This window comes from Rhinopithecus bieti, unplaced genomic scaffold, assembly GCF_001698545.2.
Source record: "Rhinopithecus bieti isolate Rb0 unplaced genomic scaffold, ASM169854v2 scaffold_2247, whole genome shotgun sequence".
Taxonomy (NCBI): domain Eukaryota; kingdom Metazoa; phylum Chordata; class Mammalia; order Primates; family Cercopithecidae; genus Rhinopithecus; species Rhinopithecus bieti.
This window is the reverse complement of record NW_016803732.1, coordinates 1,731,193-1,750,842: the sequence shown is the minus strand read 5'-3', so window position 1 is coordinate 1,750,842 and position 19,650 is coordinate 1,731,193. Positions and strand designations below refer to the sequence as shown.

Below are 19,650 nucleotides of genomic sequence, written 5' to 3'. Positions count from 1 at the left end.
CAAGTAAGCCAAAAGGTTTAAAATATCCACCTCAGTCTACCACCTAGAGTTAACCTTTGTTAGCAGTTTTGGTTTACATTTTCTAGCCTTTTCCTATGATATATCATCTTCATACATACAAAACTTAAATGTAATACTGCTTTATAACATGTTCTTTTCACTTAAAATGTAATAAGTTCAATGGAAATAATTTAAGTCACAAAACTACTCTATTTCTTTTATGCGTTTTATTCTTCTTTAACCCCACCTCGAATCAAGGTTTTGGCATTCTTCTGCCTGTGGTTTTTTGTACTGTTTTGTTTATAAGTTAAAAGTGTACAGTAAATACTGTTTTTAAACTAATAAGATTTAATCCAGCCTAAACAAAATAATTGAAAGTAGTCAGAAAGTGAATTTTACTTTTTCTCATTAAGGTTTTAATAGAAAAGGATTGGATCTCTTTTGGACATAAATTTTCAGAGAGGTGAGTCACAGTTACACAGTCATATATTTTATAAAATTAGTAAACCAAGTTTAGAATGCCAAAATGTTTCTGTTCCTTATGAACTCACATGCGTGGTGGGAGGTAAGAGTGTCATGGTTTTTACTGTATTTTACATGAAGATGTTTAATTTTTTTCTGTAATTTCTTTCAATTCTAGTACACTTGACTATTTATTACCTTCCTTTTTGGCTGCATTATATTTAGAGATGGTAACAGATCCTTTAAAGCTGTGGTTTAAAACTCATAAATGATTTCAATAAAATTCTAGTTTTTTGTGCTAACATAACAGTGCTTTAGGAATATTTTGTATGTTTAAGATTAACAATACCTGAACAATGGACTCTTTCAGAGGTGTTTTAAAAGCTTGTACTTTCTGTGGGGTTAGGTGTGGCCATTTGGATGGTGACCCAAAGGAAGTCTCACCAGTGTTTACTCAGTTCTTGGAGTGTGTGTGGCATTTGACCGAACAGTTTCCACAAGCCTTTGAATTCAGTGAAGCATTTCTTCTTCAGATCCATGAACATATTCATTCATGCCAGTTTGGAAACTTCCTTGGAAATTGTCAAAAGGAAAGAGAAGAGCTCAAGTAAGATGATTCAATTAAAAGGGTCTCCTTTTCCCCCTACTTAGCCGAGGTCTAACAAAAATCGTGGTTGAAACTTAATAAAATATCTTGACAATTTGAAATTTTGTTGTAAAGATTTTATTTTTTGTATTTCTAAAGCTGAGTACCCTTCTAATATTCCCCTGCCTTTCAGGTAATAGTAAAAACACATTATAAAGTGTGTTTTGAAGTGTAGCATACATACAGAAAAGTACATATAGCGTAAGTATGAAGCTCAGTAAATCTTACCAAACTCACACACCTATGTCACCAGAACCCAGAATGTGAAATGTTGCCAACACCCTGGGAAGTCCCCTCATGCTTCTTTCCAGTCTGCATTAATATATTTTAGAGCAGAGAAATCCTTATGCTGTTTTATTTCCCAGAGTGTGTTGGTCGCTAGTTTTAAAGTGTAAAATATTTTAAACTGTTGGTTTGTTTTAAGGTAAGATGGAGCCTTATAGCTCTCCCCACATTTCTAAACAGACAGTTCTTTGGGGAAAAGAAATCTAGCTGTGTTGACTCTAGCGCGTCTGTCCAGAGAAAAGCTCTGAGATGCTACTTGACCCTAGTTCATGTTATTTCCTGACCAGTCTTTGGGGATAGGGGGTTTTGCCTGAATTCTGCTACAAGGAAGATCTCTGGAGTAGGTCTTAGAGGTCCTATGTATATTGTTTTAGGTTGGGCTTCTGAGTTTGGATTTCTTTATTGCCTCTTACAGTAGGCAATAAAGAGCACTTAACAGACTTTTGAACATCCAAGGGACATACTGAGGAAGCTAAATCTGGTAGTATTTGAAGATAGCCACATGCTCACACTCCCAACAGAGTTAACAGCAGAACTGAGAGCATGTGGAAAATTCTAAAGGTGTGTAAAGGGAATAAAAAGTGAATAGAGAATGGCGGAGATGAACAATCAAAGAACATTGAGACTTTAGCTCTATGCTACAGTGATTCAAAATAGTTTATTATAATTTGGAGCACAGAGGTGACTCTTTTCCTGGAGTACAGAGCTATTTTAGGAAAAACTATTCTTAATTAGTGCCAAACATTATAAAAAATGGAAAGATGGAAATAAAAGTAGATATTTCCTAGTAGTTTTTCTCTAAGACACACCTATGGGTCATCTTAGGAGTTATGGAAAAATGAGATTTTCCGCTTTCCCTCTGGATACCTACACTATGTTTACTTGGCAAATGTGCAGTCTAAAACCATTCTTACCTTTGCCTACCTACTCTTAGATTTGCAAAATAATTGGCTTTTAAAATTCTTGCATAACATCCTGATTTGGCCTGTTTCCCTTTTTGTGCCCACTCACACTTACGTGTGTTCCTGCCCTGTGGTACTTGCCCCTACAGCCCAGATGTGCGGTTAAGAGAAGAAGGCCAGACAGAAAGATACATTAGTGTCTTGTTCTATGTGTATGTTTGTGGTGATTTGAAGTAGGTGAAACACAGACCAGGTTTTTGAAATTGTGTGAGTTGAGAGGAATCCCTTAAAATGTGTGGTTGTGAGAGAAAGTGTTATACCTGTGTTGTGTTCAAGAAACATGGCTTTATTTATTACCTAATTATGAATGAAAAAGGAGAATAGAGAGAATATGGGATTCTGAGACGAGGTTAGACTGTGAATAGAAGAAAAAACTAAAATTTAAATCTGCTTCAGAAGCCATCGCCTGATTTATAAAAATGAATATTACCATTCCTACTTTGCATCTATAGGAAAGATCTCTATGTTCTTCTCATTACATTAAGGTTGAAGGAGAAGACTTATTCCCTGTGGCCATTTCTTTTGGAAGACCAAAAGAAGTATTTAAATCCTCTCTACAGTTCCAAATCTCACAGATTTACAGTTTTGGAGCCAAATACAATATCTTTCAATTTTAAGTAAGTTGACATCATTGAAGTGTTTATATTTGAATTTTCTCAAACACAATTTATTGAAACTTTTTTTTTGTCATAAAGGTTTTGGAGGAACATGTACCACCAATTTGATCGAACACTGCATCCTAGGCAGTCTGTATTTAATATGATTATGAATATGAATGAGCAAAATAAACAATTAGAGAAAGATATTAAAGACCTAGAATCTGTAAGTATTCTGATGTATCTAATTTAATATATTTGGAATGTGAAATTAGTTTACAATTAGACTAATACTTGTATTGTTGGTGTAAATCAGCATATAAACTTCTGAAGTAAGCAGTTGCTTCAAAATCAGGTCAACCCTACTTTGATTGAATATGTTAGTTCGAATCACTTTCTTTGTATTTTAAAATACATTAAAATACTAGAAGTATATAGCATAATGTATAGATAAATACAATAACTATCTGTGTACCCACCAGCTAGCTTTTGTGGGATTTTAACATTTACTATATGTGCCTCAGATCTTTCTCGTTCTTGTTTTAAGAAATAAAACATAGGCCGGGCGTGGTGGCTCATGCCTGTAATCCCAGCACTTTGGGAGGCCGAGGTGAGCGGATCACGAGGTCAGGAATTCGAGACCAGCCTGGCCAGCACAGTGAAACCCCATCTACTAAAACAATTTAAAAAATTAGCCAGGCATGGTGGCGTGTTCCTTTAATCCCAGTTACTTGGGAGGCTGAAGCATGAGAATTGCTTGAATCCGGGAGGCGGAGGTTGCAGTGAGCCGAGATCGTGCCACTGCACTCCAACCTGGGCGACAGAGCGAGATTCCATCTCAAGAACAAAAACAAACAAAAAAAGAAAAAAACATAGATCTATTTGAAGACCCTCTGTACTCTTAGCCAGTCTTCACCCATGTATTTTGAGGTCTGCAGATTCACTGTGCTGAATTTGCTCTTAGTCATTCTTGTGCATGTTGTTATACTTTTACTATATATGTTTGCATCCACAATTTGTAATACTGTTTTTCTTGTCTTAAAATATTTTTGTTGTGTATTGAAAAAATACCAAAGACTATCTATAATGTTTGTATGAGGTGTAAAAGGAAACAATGTATATGCCCATATGCCCTCCACTCTGCTTAAGAAACTGATGTTTTAAAACTGTTACCTGACCTCGTGATCCGCCCGTCTCGGCCTCCCAAAGTGCTGAGATTACAGGCTTGAGCCACCGCGCCCTAGCCGGGCGAGGTGGCGGCGCCTGTAGTCCCAGCTACTCCGGAGGCTGAGGCAGGAGAATGGCGTAAACCCGGGAGGCGGAGCTTGCAGTGAGCTGAGATCCGGCCACTGCACTCCAGCCCGGGCGACAGAGCGAGACTCCGTCTCAAAAAAAAAAAAAAAACTGTTACCATACTGTTTATGTGCTTCATTTTGCTCAACATTGTTTTGACATTTATCCATGTTGATACATGCAGCTTTTATTCATCTGTTTTTTTAGTGACTACTGTGTAACTTTCTATTGTATGAATATATCACAGTCTATCCATTCAGCTATGAATGAATATTTAAATTGTTTTCAGTTTTGGATTTCCATGATTACAAATGAAGTTAAATGACTTTCCATATTTGTTGGCCATTTGGTTTTCCTTTTCTGTGAATGGACTGTTCAAATCTTTGCTCATTTTCTGTTGGCATATTTGCCTTTTTCTTATTGATTTGTAAGAGTTGTTTATATGCCAGGCACTAATTCTGTTAGTTATATATATTACAAATGGCTTTGTCCAACCTATTGTCTTCCACTTTATTTATGGTATGCTATATATAGATGTTTTGAATTTTCATGTCAAATTGGCCAATGTTTTATGCTTTCTGGGTGTGTCTTGTTTAACAAATCCCTCTCTACCCTAAGACTTTCCTATAATCTTTTTTCTGCCATCCTATATAAGCAAAAAGGATCAGTAAGTACATATATATTTTTAAAATCCTAGACAGTTGTAACAGTAAGACTGTCTCATCTACCTCTCAGGCAGGAGTCTCCCTTACTCATCTTTTGTATAAGGAGGTAACGACTGCTTGAGTAAATTGTAGAAGGATATGGTCAAGAGAGGCAAGCCCAGGTTAATAGGTAATACAGGATTATCAGGACAGTCCAAGAATTTAACAGAGCGTGATACTCTGCCACAGGACACTTTAAAAATCTTCTGTTAAAAAAATAAAAGTTCTGTTGTGTTTAAAATCTGTTATTTTTTCCTAACAAATCACTGTAGGAAAACCATGTAAGAAAAACTCTTTATACAGTGAGCCCTTTAGCTACACAAGATTATTTGTTGTGTTTTTGTGTTTCATATACTTTTTTTTTTTTTTTTTTTATAAATGTTTAACTGTTATGCTTTGTAGGTAATATATGTCCATTTCAAGTGTGGAAGCCTAGTGATCGCCTGCAGTCAAGTCTTGCTGGATTGTTTGTTTAATAAACATAAAAACTAACAATTTTCCACAGCAAAAAATTGTACACAATTAGGATTTTCAACCATGTCATATGCATTAAATGTTTCTAATTTTTTGAGATTTAGTTTTGTTATACATACAGAGAACATGTTTTGCAAAAGCATGTTTTCTTTTTTTCATGTAACGTATTGTGGTATATGCAATTAGTAATTTTCTTTTCAAATTTGTGTTTGTTCTAGAAAATTAAACAACGCAAAAATAAGCAAACAGATGGCATCCTCACCAAGGAATTGTTGCATTCAGTTCATCCTGAATCGCCTACCCTCAAAACTTCCCTGTGTTTTAAAGAGCAGACTCTGCTACCCGTACATGATGCTCTTCGAACTATAGAGGGCAGCAGCCTGGCAGATAATCGTTATAGTGAATATGCAGAAGAGTTTTCTAAATCAGAACCTGCTGTGGTCAGCTTAGAGTATGGTGTGGCAAGAATGACTTGTTAGACTCCTAGAGTTTTTTCTGCAATGATTGCAATACAAGAAAAGGATTATTGTGAGGATGGTCTGTAAGCAAGACCAAGAAGAATTTGTCTAATAAAAATTTTAGGGTTTAACGGTAGGCTAATAGTTGAAGGAAGGATAATAACTGCCCTTGTGAGAGAGATAAGTCATTTTAATTGCATTTCCAGCAAGGAATGACATTCAATTCTGTAAGAAACGAGTGGTATTTGATGTATTTACTCAAAACACAATTTGCACTGTACACTAGTGAATTGACATTTATGATTTATGTTAATTCAGCCAAACATAAATAGCCTTCCTTAAGTACAATTTAACTTCAAGAAAACAAAATTTGACAACATAGTTTCCTAATAAATGATATGGCATGTGCTTTCAATTATGTAGCTTTGTAACTATGAATATTTACATCTTTTGCCTTTTAGTGATATTTAATGTTGAAGTGCCATGAAAAATATTTCTAAGGAAGCCTTAAATTCCCAGTGGATTCTTTACCCTTATGTTTTACAGCCTACAACAAGATTTTTTGTTTTGTTTTTCTTTTGATCAGCCTTGTTTTGTTTGTAAAGAATTGTGCTCTCATTACTGCTGGGGTTGCATGCTACAATACTTCTATATAAACACTTGTAGAAGTACACTGTTCACATTTAGCCTGCCCCACTTTCGTATTCAAAATTAATGAAACTGAAGGTTTATTCTGATCATAATTTGTTTAGTGCTATTTGGTAATTTATTATTTACAGCTTAGACAGATTATTGATTTCTTGAATACGTATAAGCACATTTGACTGTCTTTTATATATGGATTACTGCGTTCCATTGATTTTTATTTTGTGGTTGGCTTTATTTCTTTCACAACTATGTAAGTTTAAAGAGCTAAAGCTCTAAAACTGTTCTTAGAAACGGTGAATAGTATATGTATACGTATATTTTTAAACTACCTTATTGCTCAGTGAGTTGCTGTTCCTGGAGTATCTAACTTTCAGTTTACCCAAAAACTTTTGGGTAAACATAAAAGGGAAGTATAGATAGTTTAGGTTGTGCATGGTTGCATGAATTTTGAAGTCATTTCTATGTGGAGCATTATTTTTCTTCTTGTTAAATATAGAAAAAAAAATTAAAGAGATTCTACTACAAAGTTATTGTTTAACAAAAGCAACTTAAACTCTGGGAAAGATTTCATTTTGCCATGTTATATTTACTGTTTATTCTGTTTATTAAAGTACATATCTTTAAATTACCAAAAAACAAGAAACAAAACATAAAAACCCCAAAACTATCGCTTGGAATTAGCAATATCACCCAACTGGCTTTAAATTTTAAAATTTATATAACATGGTGGCATGAGGTACAATTTGAGTATTAGGCAATTTGCATAGGGTCCCTCATGCTGCTTTCTGTTACACCTCTATTATATTAGTTTTGAACATAAACATCTTTTTCAGACAAAAAAAAAGCTTTATTGTATGAGAGCTTATCTAACCCTGTTTATTTTCCATTGCTTTTCTGTAATACATTATGTAATTTTAAAATATTCCTTTTTAAACAGCAACAGAAATGCACTATAAAATATAGTATGTGATTAACCAATACTGCTTCCATATTTAAGCACTGGGAATGGAAACTTAATCTCTGTGACTACAAAGGGAAGTTTTTGTGCCTTGGTGTTCCAGTCACTGATTGTGGTTTTAGAATCTTCTGTGGCTGACTTCTTGTATTCAACTCTGGTGTATTATCTTAATCTTCAACTTTAGACATATATTTGTGTGTTTATATGCTCACAGGTGGACTGAGAAATCAGTTACATCTTAAGTGACCTACAGGGTATATGTTGGCAAAAGCAGGCTGTGTATATGTCTTATAAAAGTTGGATTTGTGTTCAGTGTTTTTGGAAGTGTATAGCATGTAAATTATTTCATATATTATTTAAAGGTAATTAAATGTTCACATTTAACTTTGAATGTTTTTCTTCTGGATAAAACAAATAGAATCAAGTTGTAGTTTTTTTTTTTTTTTCTCTTCTCACATGGGCAAGTAGACTTGCCCATTACATTAACCTAACAGCATAAGGTTTGAGGAGTTTATTTTCCAAAAGTTTGTTGATAAATCATACCTGTTTCATACAAAAATAATTTCCAGAATATTTAAAATAGGTATAGTGGGCTAAAAGGCCCATCAGATGTAGGTAATAATGTCATTAAGTTTTCCTTTTGTTTCTGTCACTTGCTCATGTTACAATCAGTATTCTCTTGTGCCCTTGCCAGCTTGATGGAAGGCAGGGTCCGGTGAGTACAGACATTCAAGGTGAAATGTCTCTCCAAAGGCAGATCTGGATGTAAATATGAGGAAGCAAATGACTGGCTGAGAAGAGGATAATTTTATTGAGGGTGTTTTGAAAAGGTCAGCTAGGCTAGAAGTAGCTCAGGGAATCTTGAGTAAAGATGAAGGGAAATCTTTAAAAACAAATTGAATTTATTTGGTCGGGCAGCAGAGCAGGGAGATGGTGTCAGTCAAGCCTGTTTTGAAAAAGGGGTTTTTGCAGAAGGCCAGTTTTAAAATTTCGAAAAATTTCCAGTTGACATGCTAAGTTGGATTAAATGCTGATCATCTATAAAACTACATAGTTGCTGCAAAAGTAATTGGGGCTTTTGCCATTGAAAGTGGTGACAAAAACCACAAGTACTTTTGCACCAACCTACTACTACAGTTGCAGACTTTTATTAGTGACATTGATCTTCATTAGTCAAGTTTTAGTTAGTTTGTTGGCTTTTCCATGTAGAATTCCAAGTGACATTAACATGCCTTGATTAATTAAAGAAAATTTGGAGACTTTAAGATATATATCTAGATATCAATGTAAACTAAGTTTTAGGAACTTACATCTAGAAGAAAGCCTATAATCTAGAATAATTATCTCAAAAAAGAATATATATACCATTGTACTTGATATAAGAAAATGTAAACATGAAACCCTGACATTTTAATAAACAGTATTTGTGCTACTCTAGTTATTTCTAGCAAAGTAAAATATCCATTTAAATGGCAACTTTTATAAAATAGTGGCCTGCATAACTGAAAGGAACTTTCAGAAGCTAGTAGTAGACTCTCCAGCCCTGGTGTTCTGTTTGCGATTCAGTAGTTAGGGGTTGGGACTCTGGAGTTAAAATTACTTGCATACCAATAAATTGTTTGCATTTAGCAATATTTTGGATATTGTGATGCAAATGGTTGGGGAATCATACTTTGAGAAACACTGCTGTAAACTGTCCATCATGGTCAGTAGACATCTCGTTCGTCAAGGGATGCAGAATTATTATTATTATTATTTTTTTTTTTTTTTGAGACGGAGTTTTGCTTTTGTTGCCCAGGCTGGAGTTCAGTGGTGCAAGCTCGTCTCACCACAGCCTCCGCCTCCGGGTTCAAGTGATTGTCCTGCCTCAGCCTCCAGAGTAGCTGGGATTACAGGCATGCTCCACCACAGTTTCGCTGTTCTAGTAGAGACGGCGTTTCTCCATGTTGGTCAGGCTGATCTCAAACTCCTGACCTCAGGTGACCCACCCGCTTTGACCCCCCAAAGGATTACAGGCGTGAACCACCGCACCCACCTCAGAATTACTCTTGCATAAAGAGCAACAGGCTGGGGAGCATCACACTTCTGAAACATTGTGATACAAGTGAGAGGGAGAAATAAACCTTTGTTTTAAGCCACTGAGATTTTGGGCTCTTTGTTACTGTGGTGTAACCGTGCCCATCCTGAGGGATGAAACCATTTGTACCAAGTTCTGTTTTCCCATTAGTTCCCAAATGGCCTTCGTCCTGCTATTTTGCGTCAGTATCCAGCTGAGGTTTGTGCACTACATTTGGTTATAGCCCATCCGTCTCTGTGTTGAACAGCCGGTCACCTCTTGCCCTCTGCACTGACCTTTTTGCACCAGACCAGTTGTGGTTTCCCCACTTTCTGCTTTTGTCTGATTGTTTCTTCCTGGTGTGATTTAACTTGTTCCTCTGTCTACTGTAGCTGCTGTCAAGTAGGTACTAGATGAAATTCAGAGTTTACATTTCAGGAAAGATGCTGTGTACTTCATATTGAATTACTGCAGGAGGATGTAATGCCTGGGGGTTCCACTGTTGGTGACGCTAAATTTAATCACTTGGTTATCTTTTCCTTGTAAAGATACATTTTTTTCCCTTTGAACTCAGCAAATGCTCTATGGGGCGATATTTTGGCATCAAATTGAGTATCTCATCCCTAACAACCTATCCATTAATTATACTTGCCCAAATCAGTTATTTCGTTGGTGTTACAAAATGCTGATTTTCTCATTTTGTCTTAACTTTTTACATGCATTTGCAGGCCTTTGTTCGTTTGTTTGAGACGGAGTCTTGCTCTGTTGCCAGGCTGAAGTGCAGTGGCGCAGTCTCGGCTCACTGCAACCTCCATCTCCTGGGTTCAAGCTATTCCCCTGCCTCAGCCTCCTGAGTAGCTGGAACTACAGGCATGTGCCACCATGCCTGGCAATTTTTTTATATTTTAGTAGAGATGGGGTTTCACCATGTTGGCCAGGATGGTCTCGATCTCCTGACCTCGTGATCCCCCACCTTGGCCTCCCAATGTGCTAGGATTACAAGCATGAGCCACCACGCCCGGCCTTGCTGGCATTTTTTAAAGAAGTGCTGGGTCCAGTGAGTGCACATACACTGGAATGCAGTGAGAGGTGAAGCCAGCTGGACTTCGTGGGTCAAGTGGGGACTTGGGGAACTTTTCTGTCTTGCAAGAGGGTTGTAAAATGCACTAATCAGCGCTCTGTATCTAGCTAGAGGTTTGTAAAATGCACCAATCAGTGCTCTGTAAAAACGCACCAATCAGCATTCTGTGGCTAGCTAGAGGTTTGTAAAATGGACCAATCAGCAGAACATGGGCGGGGACAAATTAGGGAACAAAAGTTGGACACACCCCACCCCGCAGCCATCAACAGTAACCTGCCCAGGTTCCCTTCCACGCTGTGGAAGTCTTGTTCTTTCGCTCTTCACAGTAAATCTTGCTGCTGCTCACTCTTTGGGTCCATGCCACCTTTAAGAGCTGTAACACCACGAAGGTTGTGGACTTCATTCTTGAAGTCAGCGAGACCGCGAACCCACCAGAAGGAACAAACTCCAGAAACAGCAGGGCCCAGTGAGCGCAAACATTCAAGGTGAAATGTCTCTCCAGAGACAGATCTGGTTGTAAATATGAGGAAGAAAATGACCGGCTGAGAGGAGGATATTTTTGTTGAGGGTGTTTTGAACAGGTCAGCTAGACTAGAAGTAGCTCAGGGAATCGAGTAAAGATAAAGGGAAGTTTTTTTTTTTTTTTTTTTTTTTTTTTTTTTTTTTTTTGAGACATGAGTCTTGCTGGGATCACCCAGGCTGGAGTGCAGTGGTGTGATCTCAGCTCACTGCAACCTCTGCCTCCCTGGTGCAAGCGATTCTCCTCAGCCTCCCAAGTAGCTGGGATTACAGGTGCCCTCCACCACACCTGGCTAATTTTTTATATTTTTAGTAGAGACAGGGTTTCACCATGTTGGTTAGACTGGTTTTGAACTCCTGATCTCAAGTGATCCACCTGCCTCAGCCTCCCAAAGTGGGGAATTCTTATTTAATTACTTAGAGTCTCGCTCTGTTGCCCAGGCTGAAGTGCAGTGGCACAATCTCGGCTCACTGCAATCCCCGCCTCCGGTGTTCAAGCAGTTCATGCCTCAGGCTCCCAAGTAGCTGGGACCACAGGGACGCGCCACCATGCCCAGCAATTTTTGTATTTTTTGTAGGGTCTCGCCATGTTGGCCATGCTAGTCTTGAACTCCTGACCTTAAGTGATCTGCCCTCCTTAGCCTCCCAAAGTGCTGGGATAACAGGCATGAGCCACCACATGTAAGTAAACATCCTCCTTAGACAAGATGATATAAACAAGTCAGGAGACAGACAACAAAGGCACCCTTTATTAAAAATACTATACTTCATTATAGCAATGAAAGAGGAAACTCTTGAACTAAGAAAACTGTTAAGACATGCACACTCTTCCATTCTTCTACATAGGATTGTAGTCTGTAAGTTTTGAGCATGGTAAAGATAGCATTGATGGATAAGGCATCAATTATTTTTTCATTTTTTTCATGCTTAAGGTCATTTGCACTTTTCTGTGAATTGTCTGTATCTTTTGTCTATTTTTTCTAAAAAAAAAAAAATAGGTATTTTCTTAAGAGCTTTTTATATTTTGTGATATAATGTGCAAAGGAACAAAGGTTCTGTTGGACAAATGGTTGATTCCAAAACTGAAGGGAGAGGACAAGATGAGCCTGAGGTATGGGAAAACAGACATGCAAATGATACTTTCCCAGTTTGTCATTTGCTGCTTATGTTTTTTGCCTTGTAAAAGAGTTTGACATTTAGGAGGTAGAATTTTATTAGTCTTATATTACTTCTTGTTTTGAATCATAATCTGACTGCTCTAATACTAGGTATAAAGGATTCACTCAGTTCTCAATATTTAAAGGGTTCTATGTTTTTGCATTTGATTGATCCATTTGGAATTCATTCTGATACATAGAAAGATGTATGGATCCAAATTTATCTGTTTCCCAAATGGCTGTCTGGTTGTTTGAATCATTTATTAGTAAGTTCATCTTGCCAGTGATTTGAGATGTCACTTTTATGTAGTTCTTAATTCTGTTCTGTAGCATGTGTATCTGTATTAATGTGCCGAACCCATCCAGTTGTATTTATCTAGGCTATATGGTAGAGCTAGCTCTGCCTCATCACTCTTCTTTCTCAGGGTTTTTTTTTTTTTTTTTTTTTTTTTTTTTTTTTTTTCTATTTTGAAACAATCCAGCCACACTGAAAAATTGGCAAGTACAGAAGGGACATTTTTTCCTGAATCCCTCTGAGAGTAAGATGCTATGATACGATGCCCTATGTTCCTTAAGTATTGAAAGTGAGTGTCCTGTAAGAACAAAGCCATTTTCACATGACCATACTCACACTTATTTCCTAGGTTTTCTTGAAAACGTTGTTTCATTATTCTCTTGCTTTGTAACATCGTCAGGAAGTCTGAAGCCAACCTCATTTCTTTCCCTTGTCAGTGACTTGGTTTCTTGCCTGAAAGTCCAGTGGGGTTTTTTTTTTTTTCTTTTTAAAGTCAATAGTTTTGCAAAATTATGTCTTGACTCCTCTAAGTCAGTTTTCCCTGTGTACAAGCATGTAGATTCAAGTCTGCTTGTATTTAGGCAGTTTTCTTGAATCAGTTTTAAACATTGTTTCTCTTTCCTTCTTTAGGAACTCAAATTGTACACGTATTAGATCTTGTTTATCTTCTATACGTATTATTTTCTCTCTGATCCTGTTACCATCTTTTGTTAATTTCTATTTAATTTTTTGGCACTTTTAATTTCTTTCCTTTATGATTCTTATTGTATGTTGTTATTCATATTTCCCTTTGCAAACAAAATTTAATTTTTATTTCTGAAATATTTTCCTTTTGCTTTAGCTTATTATTTAAGTTCAGTAGTTCTTGTTTCACTTTGTTCCTTTGTTTTATTCTGAGTTTTGTATTTATGATAAGTGGTTGTTTATCATATCAGTACTTGCATTTTTACTTATATTTTAATCCATCTTTTAGTTTTGGTACCATTTGCCTCTGCCTGTAATCTTTCTCTTTTGGGTTTCATCTATTGAAAAGTTTTATGTATAACTTTTTTTATTAATAACTTCACATGAATGCTTGTTTGTTTTTCATTTTCTGTTCATGAGTATTTGTGATGGATTTGCCTGGACCAGTGATAACAGACAGTCCTATGTAGAAGAATGGAAGAGTTTGCGTGTCTTAACAGTTTTCTTAGTTCAAGGGCTTCCTCTTTCGTTGCTATAGTGAAGTACAGTGTCCTTAATAAAGGGTGCCTTTGTTGTCTGTCTCAACTTGTTTATATCATCTTGTCTCAGGAGGATGTTTATCTTTAGCTGTTTTCTTCTCTTCTGTTACCTCTACCCTTCCAAGATATTCTTTTCAAAGATATTCTTTTAGAAATAATGTTTTCTCAAGACTGCCTTTCTTTGACTCCCCAGTTTCAGACATGGTGTCAATATTTTTACTGAGAGAGGGACCCTCTCTTTCTGGGAATGAGCTCTAGTTGACATTTACTGATCTATCACCAGCAAAACCTCATTGTACTCTGTTCTGCACATTCTTTACCTGATTGTGTCCACTCAGGTATAGACGGTGAAAACTGGAACCAGAGCTACTGGTCTCAGGCCTTTATTTCTCCAGTCATATTTAAATTGAAATTTATAAAATTCTCTGACTCTTAATCATGCTGCAAGTGTACACCAGGGGCAACCTAGTTTGTCCTCCCTGTTGATCTGTATGGTTGTTTTGGTGGATGTGGAAATTCTAATTTGGGTAGCTGCCATTTATCCTGTGGGAACCCATTCCCCTCAAGTATTCTTTTGTTCATTACTATTGTGGTAAAATATACCTAACACCAACTTAACATTTTAATGATTTTTAAATGTATAATTCAGTGGCATTAAGTACATTCACGATGTTGTACAACTATAACTATTACCTCATCCACTTTTCATCATCCCAAACAAAAACTGTGTACCCGTGAAACAGTAATTCCTCATCACCCCACCCTCAATCCAGCCCCTGGTACCATCATTCTACTATCTGTCTCTATGAATTTGACTATTCTAGTTGCTTCATATAAGTAGAATACGGTATATGTCCATTTCTGTCTGGTGTGTTTCACTTAGCATGTTTTCAGGATTTATCCATGGATTAGCATGTATCAAAATTTCATACCTTTTTTCTGGCTGAATAATATTCCACTGTATGTATAGATCATGTTTTGTTTATCCTGTCATCAGTTAATGGACACTTGTGTTATTTCTACTTTTTAGCCATTGTGAATAATGCTGGTGTGGACATTGGTATATAAGTCTTCAAGTCTCAACAAGAACTGAATAAGAATTTTAATTCTTTTTTGTATATACCCAGAAGTGAATTACTAGATTCTATGATAATTCTATGTTTCATTTTTTGAAGAACAAACTTTTCCATAGCGATTGTTTTACATTCTTACCAACAATGCCAAAGGGTTCCAGTTTCTCACATCCTTGCCAACACTTGTTATTTTCCACTCTGTTTTTATGATAACCATCCCAATGGTCATTAGGGTATAAAGTAGTATCTCAGTATCTCATTGTGATTGTTATTTGCGTTTTGGTAATGATTAATGATACTGAACATCCTTTCATGTGCTTATTGGCCATTTGTATATGGCCAATATTCTTTTCCTTTTTTTTTTTTTTTTTTCTGAGATGGATTCTTGCTGTTGTTGCCCAGACTAGAGTGGAGCAATGCGATCTCAGATCACTGCAACCTCTGCCTCCTGAGTTTCGGTGATTCTCTTGCCTCAGCCTCCTGAGTAGCTGGGATTACAGGCACACAACACCATGCCTGGCTAATGTTTGTATTTTTAGTAGAGACAGGGTTTCATCATGTTGGCTAGGCTGCTCCCAAACTCCTGACCTCAGGTGATCCACCTGCCTCAGCCTCCCAAAATGCTGGCATTACAGGCATGAGCCACCATGCCAGGCCTGTATATATCTTCTTTAGAGAAATGTCTACTCAAGTCCTTTGCTCATTTTTTAATTGGGCTTTTTGTTGAGTTCTAGAAATACTTTATATATTCTGGATATTAATCCCTTTAGATGTATGACTTGCAAATATTTTCTCCCAGTCTGTGGGTTGTTTTTATAGTGTCATTTGATGTACAGAAGTTTTTACTTTTGATAAAGTCCTATTTTTTCTTTAGTTGCCTGTGCTTTTGGTGTCATTTCAAGAAATCACCACCAAATCCAATTTTGTGGAGCTTTTGCCCTATATTCTAAGAATTTTATATTTTTATGTCTTACATTTATTTAGGTCTTTGATTCACTTTTTGATTCACTTTGAGTTAACTTTTGTATATAGTGTTAGGTAAGGGTCAAAGTTTATTCTTTTGCATATAGAGAGCCAGTTTTCCTGGTGCCTTTGTTCCTTTCCTCCATTGAATGGTCTTGGCACCTTTGTTGGAAGTCAGTTGACCACATATGTGAGGGTTTATTTCTGAGCTCTTTATGTTATTCCATTGGTCTGTATGTCTGCCCTTATGCCAGTACTACACTGTATTTAAATAAATAAATAAGCTTAAGTATTTATTTAATAGAGACAGGGTTTCACTATGTTGCCAAGGCTGGTCTCGAACTCCTGGCTTCAAGCAATCCTCCGGCCTCAGCTACCCAAAGTGCTGGGATTACAGGCATGATTTACCCTGCCAGCCGACACTGTTTGATTATTGTAGACTTGTAGTAGGTTTTGAAATCAAAATGTGAGTCTTCTAACTTTATGCTTTTTCAAGATCGTTTTGGCTATTCAGGGTCCCATGAGATTCCATATGTATTCTTCCATAGGTTTTTCTATTTCTGCAAAATTGCTATGGGATTTTGATAGTTATTACATGGAATCCATAGATTGCTTGGGGTAGTATTGACAAATTAACAATATTGTCTTCCAGTCTGTGAACATGGGATGTCATCTCATTTATTTGTGTCATCTTTAATTTCTTTTGGCGATATTTTTTGGTTTTCAGTGTACAAGTCTTTAGTCTCATTGGTTAAGTTTATAAGTATTATTTTTGATACATTTTAATGGAATTATTATTATTATTATTATTATTGAGACAAAGTCTCACTCCAATGCCCAGGCTGGAGTGCAGTGGCGCAACCTCGGCTCACTGCAGCCTTGACCTCCAGGGCTCAGGGGATTCTCCCACCTCAGCCTTGTGAGTAGCTGGGACTATAGGCATGCGCCACCTTGCTCAGCTAATTTTTTTTTTTTTTAATTTTGTCTCACTATGTTGCCCAGGCTCGTCTCAAACTCCTGGACTCAAGTGACTCTCCCGCCTTGACCTCCCAAAGTGCTGGGATTCTAGGCGTGAGCCATTGTGCCTGGACTAATTGTTCTGACTAGAACTTCAAGTACTATATTGAATAAAAGTGGTGAAAGCTGGCGTCTTGATCTTAGAGGAAAAGGTTTTAGTCTTGCACCCTTGAGTATGGTGTTAGCTGTGGGGTTGTCATATGCTGTATGGCCTCTGTTATGTTGAGGTACCTTTCTTCCATTCCTAGTTTGTTGAGTGTCATTTTATTGTGAAAATGTGTGCATTTGGTCATGTGCTTTTTCTGCACCAAGATGATCATGTGGGGTTTTTTCCTTCTTTCTTTTAATGTGGTGTATTACACTGATTGACTTTCGTATGTGAACCACTCTTGCATTTCAGGAATAAATCCCACTTGGTCATGGTATATAATCCTTTTAATGTGCTGTTGAATTCAGTTTGCTGGTATTCTGGTTGAGGATTTTTGTATCAGTATCCTTTTTTTCTTGAAACATCTTTTCTGGCTTTCATTCAGCTATTCCCTAATGTTGGCAGAATATAGGTTTGTAAACTAGAGGAACGGTGGTCACCATGAAAAGCTGACCACTTCGGCAAGGAAGAAGGAAGAAAAATGTTTCTCACCTTTATTAACTGAACCGTCATCCTTTTGCTCATCTTAAATTGCTCTGTTGGTATGGTTGTCAAAAATATGAAAATTAAACACACAAGGATCATATACGATAAATGAGAAATTTTAGGTGCACTCTAGCCCAGCTATCTGAAAGCAAACATGGACTACCATAAAAGAAATGAAGTTGGAGATGTTGAATAGAACACTTGAGTGTGAAATTGGCTGAGTCAGAAGCTCTTATTCAAATTATCAGATCACCAGACATTATTATCAGAGGATGTTGCTGTTCCTCAAGTTAGTTTCAAAAGCTTGACAGAAGAAATTGTCAGCTTCTCTGCCCTCTGTTTTTAACTGATCCAACTGCATGCTTGTATACAAGACAGTTCCTCCAGGAAGATGTAAATTCCGAAGTCTTTATCTAATAATGTATTCGCTAGAAATAGCAGACATTGGGCAGACTGTCAAGAAATAAGGCCTCGACAAGCAATCTTGGCATTTGAGGAGGGGAAGGAGGGCTGGTTGCAAAGGCGTTGTGGCAAGGGAGGGCGTAGGGGAATTGTGGAGGATTTAGGGCTCACTGGAGCCAGGAGAAGGTAGATTATTTTGAGCAGCTGGTAGATAGTGAAACAAAACATCAGAGAGTTTGGGAACATAAGTTGAGTGGGCAGAGAGGGTGGCCTCTTCCTTCTTTGCTTGTCTTTGCGTAAGTCCGAGGGAGGTGTGTGTGTGTGAGAGAGAAGCAGAGAGGCCTGTGGGACTGGGTGACTCAGGTCTCAGGGCTCAGCATCAGCTCCTCTGCTCATACAAGCCGCAGCCTCGTTCTGTATTCCCCTTCAGCTCCCTCGAATTCCTCACCCGCCACAACGTCTGTTTAACATATTGAATATATGTCCTTCGAGATGCTTGTCCTGCGAGTGTGTATGTGTGTTTAAAATTTACATAGGTGTTACTGAGTTCCTCTTTCTGCCTCTTTTTTTTTTTTTTTTTTTTTGAGATGGAGTCTTGCCCTGTCGCCCAGGCTGTAGTACCGTGGCGCAATCCCAGTTCACTGCAACCTCCGTCTCCCGGGTTCAAGCGATTCTCCTGCCTCAACCTCCTGAGTAGCTGGGACTACAGGCGTGTGTCACCACACCTGGCTAATTTTTTGTATTTTTAGTGGAGACAGGATTTCACCATATTGGCCAGGATGGTCTCGATCTCCTGAACTCATGATCCGCCCTCCTCAGCCTCCCAAAGTGCTGGGATTACAGGCGTGAGCCACCACGTCTGGCCCTCTGCCTCTTCTTTCTGTCCTTGTCTTACTCATATTATCTCCTTACTCTTCTTTCCTGTAATTATTTTTCCACTTTGCCCCCACTCCCCCCAATTTCTTTCAGTCACTTGGCATTTATTGAGTGCCTAGTGCATGCCAAGTAGGCTGCTGGGTACATTATAGGCATTATTTGGTTCAAGATTCACGGTAGCCCTGCAAGGACAGTGGTCTTTTACTTATTTTTGTAAAGAAGCCAATTCAGCAGTTAGATAACGTGCTCACCATTACACAGCTAGCAATCTGTATTCACACTTAGCCTTGCTATTCCAAAACCCTTCTTAATCTTCATTAAAAACAGTTCACCCAGCTCTCTCTTAAATGAAGAAATGATACTGACCAACGTGGCCATCTCTTAGGACTTAGGTAATCTCACTAACGGCAGATTTGTTGGCGCTCCCAGCTAATGTGTGTTCAATGCTCATGGGAGGCAGCACAGGGCAGTGGTTAGAACGCAGACCCTGGAGCCTGGCCGGTCCCTGCCCTGCCCCAAGGATCTGTGAACTTTGGGCAGGTTGGTCATCCCCTCCCTCGAAAAACAAGCCAGGTTTGATGTGGTCAAGTGATGAAAAAGAGGTTTGCATGTTTTTAAATTCATTCATTTGACAAATATTTGATATGCCTACCACATGCCACGTATTATTGTAGAAACCAGGGACATAGAAGAGGACCAAATACAAAAGCCCATGACCCCAGGAAGCTTACCTTCCAGTGTCAGCAGGTAAGATGGCTGCTATGAAAGGAAGGACAGGGTCCAGGCGTGGTGGCTGACACCTGTAATCCCAGCACTTTGGGAGGCTGGGGTAGGTGGATCATCTGAGACCAGGAGTTCAAGACCAGCC

At 37.8% G+C, this 19,650-nt stretch overlaps 1 protein-coding gene across 2 annotated transcripts in view; it reads left to right on the top strand.

Annotated features, from left to right (window-relative positions):
* MTMR6 (myotubularin related protein 6) overlaps positions 1 to 8,923 on the top strand; it is a 42,065-nt gene extending 33,142 nt beyond the window's left edge. Inside the window, exons 11-15 of one of the 2 annotated variants that reach the window (XM_017852366.1) lie at positions 414 to 463; positions 869 to 1,069; positions 2,841 to 2,972; positions 3,051 to 3,177; positions 5,641 to 8,923. In XM_017852366.1, coding sequence (XP_017707855.1) covers positions 414 to 463; positions 869 to 1,069; positions 2,841 to 2,972; positions 3,051 to 3,177; positions 5,641 to 5,901 — 771 coding nt within the window. In that variant the 3' untranslated portion in view covers positions 5,902 to 8,923. The remainder of the gene's footprint in view (positions 1 to 413; positions 464 to 868; positions 1,070 to 2,840; positions 2,973 to 3,050; positions 3,178 to 5,640) is intronic. The other variant, XM_017852373.1, reaches the window with a different exon arrangement.
* The last annotated feature ends 10,727 nt before the right edge of the window (positions 8,924 to 19,650 follow it).